Source organism: Triticum aestivum, chromosome 1A (assembly GCF_018294505.1).
Source record: "Triticum aestivum cultivar Chinese Spring chromosome 1A, IWGSC CS RefSeq v2.1, whole genome shotgun sequence".
Lineage (NCBI taxonomy): Eukaryota > Viridiplantae > Streptophyta > Magnoliopsida > Poales > Poaceae > Triticum > Triticum aestivum.
In genome coordinates, this window is record NC_057794.1 from 543091893 (window position 1) to 543093416 (window position 1524).

The 1524-nt window shown below is 51.0% G+C and overlaps 1 protein-coding gene across 1 annotated transcript; it reads left to right on the forward strand.

Moving 5' to 3' along the window:
* The first annotated feature begins 232 nt into the window (after positions 1-232).
* Positions 233-750, forward strand: LOC123064961 (histone H4). The gene has a single exon (XM_044488346.1). The coding sequence runs from the start codon at positions 293-295 to the stop codon at positions 602-604; it is 312 nt and encodes a 103-aa protein (XP_044344281.1). The 5' UTR covers positions 233-292; the 3' UTR covers positions 605-750.
* Positions 751-1524: the final 774 nt, after the last annotated feature.

Genomic DNA, 1524 nt, shown 5'->3' on the forward strand with positions numbered 1-1524 from the left:
TTCTGGACCCGGCCCCGCCCACAGCCCAAAAATTTCGGGCTGCCGCCACAGCTCTGACCCAGCCCGCCAATCCACCGGTCCAAGCTTTCGGCCACGTCACCAGTCCGCGGCATCCCTCCCCCGGATCGCCATCTCGACCGTCCACTCCATCCGCATCCAACGGCAGGCAGATGCCTCCTCCAACCTCTCGTCCCCGTTAAAACGCCCCTCGCCCCTCCACGCAAATCACATCACCAGCAGCCACCACCGTTCCTCCGATTCCACATCCGCTCGCAGCTCGAGATCGTGAGCCATGTCCGGGCGCGGCAAGGGAGGCAAGGGGCTCGGCAAGGGCGGCGCCAAGCGCCACCGGAAGGTGCTGCGCGACAACATCCAGGGCATCACCAAGCCGGCGATCCGGCGGCTGGCGCGGAGGGGCGGCGTGAAGCGCATCTCGGGGCTCATCTACGAGGAGACCCGCGGCGTGCTCAAGATCTTCCTCGAGAACGTCATCCGCGACGCCGTCACCTACACCGAGCACGCCCGCCGCAAGACCGTCACCGCCATGGACGTCGTCTACGCGCTCAAGCGCCAGGGCCGCACCCTCTACGGATTCGGCGGCTAGGTCCTGCCGACTGTCGCCTGTCTCTGTCGCCGCCTGCAGATCCGCAAAGCTTGATGGAACTCTGACTTTTTCAGTTCGCTGTTTACTCTGTCTGTGTAGTTCGAACTGAATCGTGGAACAAAGTTATTTGCATATCTTGTTGGAAATGAAACTTGCCTCTGTCAGCATGTCGTAAATCTGATTCTGTTCGCTATTGGGTACGATTGTTGTTTCCCTTGTGATGCTTGGGCCCCGGATGAATCGAACTTGTTTGCAGGCTAATTTGTAATGTGATGAAAAAACGCCATTAAACAATTGTGTATCTTGATTCAGGAACATCATTTGCTCTGTTTTTGCATCTGATCCATATGTACTGGACACCATCAATGTTACTTCTGTGGTGCAATGTCTGTAATGGAGATGCTGCATTTCATCACCGAGTTCTTGCTTGAGTGGCTATCCTTGACCTGAGTTTTGAGTGTACAAATTTGCTCTCTGACTTGTAATGTGAGACTATCTCAAAGTGACCAACCCATGATGTGGTTCGTGGTAACTGCTACTCCAATAAATTAATCAGGATCATCATTTGCGCTTTATTTCTGTTGATTTTCACTACAGTAACATTTTAACTGCTTGAACTATGTTTCCAACTGCGGAATTTCCAATACAGATACACGATACCCTCTTGGTAGTGACACAACTTCATCCTTCGGTTGAGTTGATCAAGAGGTGCAATGATGTATTGGATATGTTATGAATTATATTCAGACATCCAAAGCTAAATGAATACTAATCTCTCCTGAGAAGTCATGCTACAGAATTCAACCACCATTCCGTCAGAACGGCAATGTAACAAGCATATCAAGTTAGATGGAACTGGTATTCACAGCAAATTAGCGATCATTCTTGTCGTTTGGCTTTGTAGTATACCTAGTATAAAA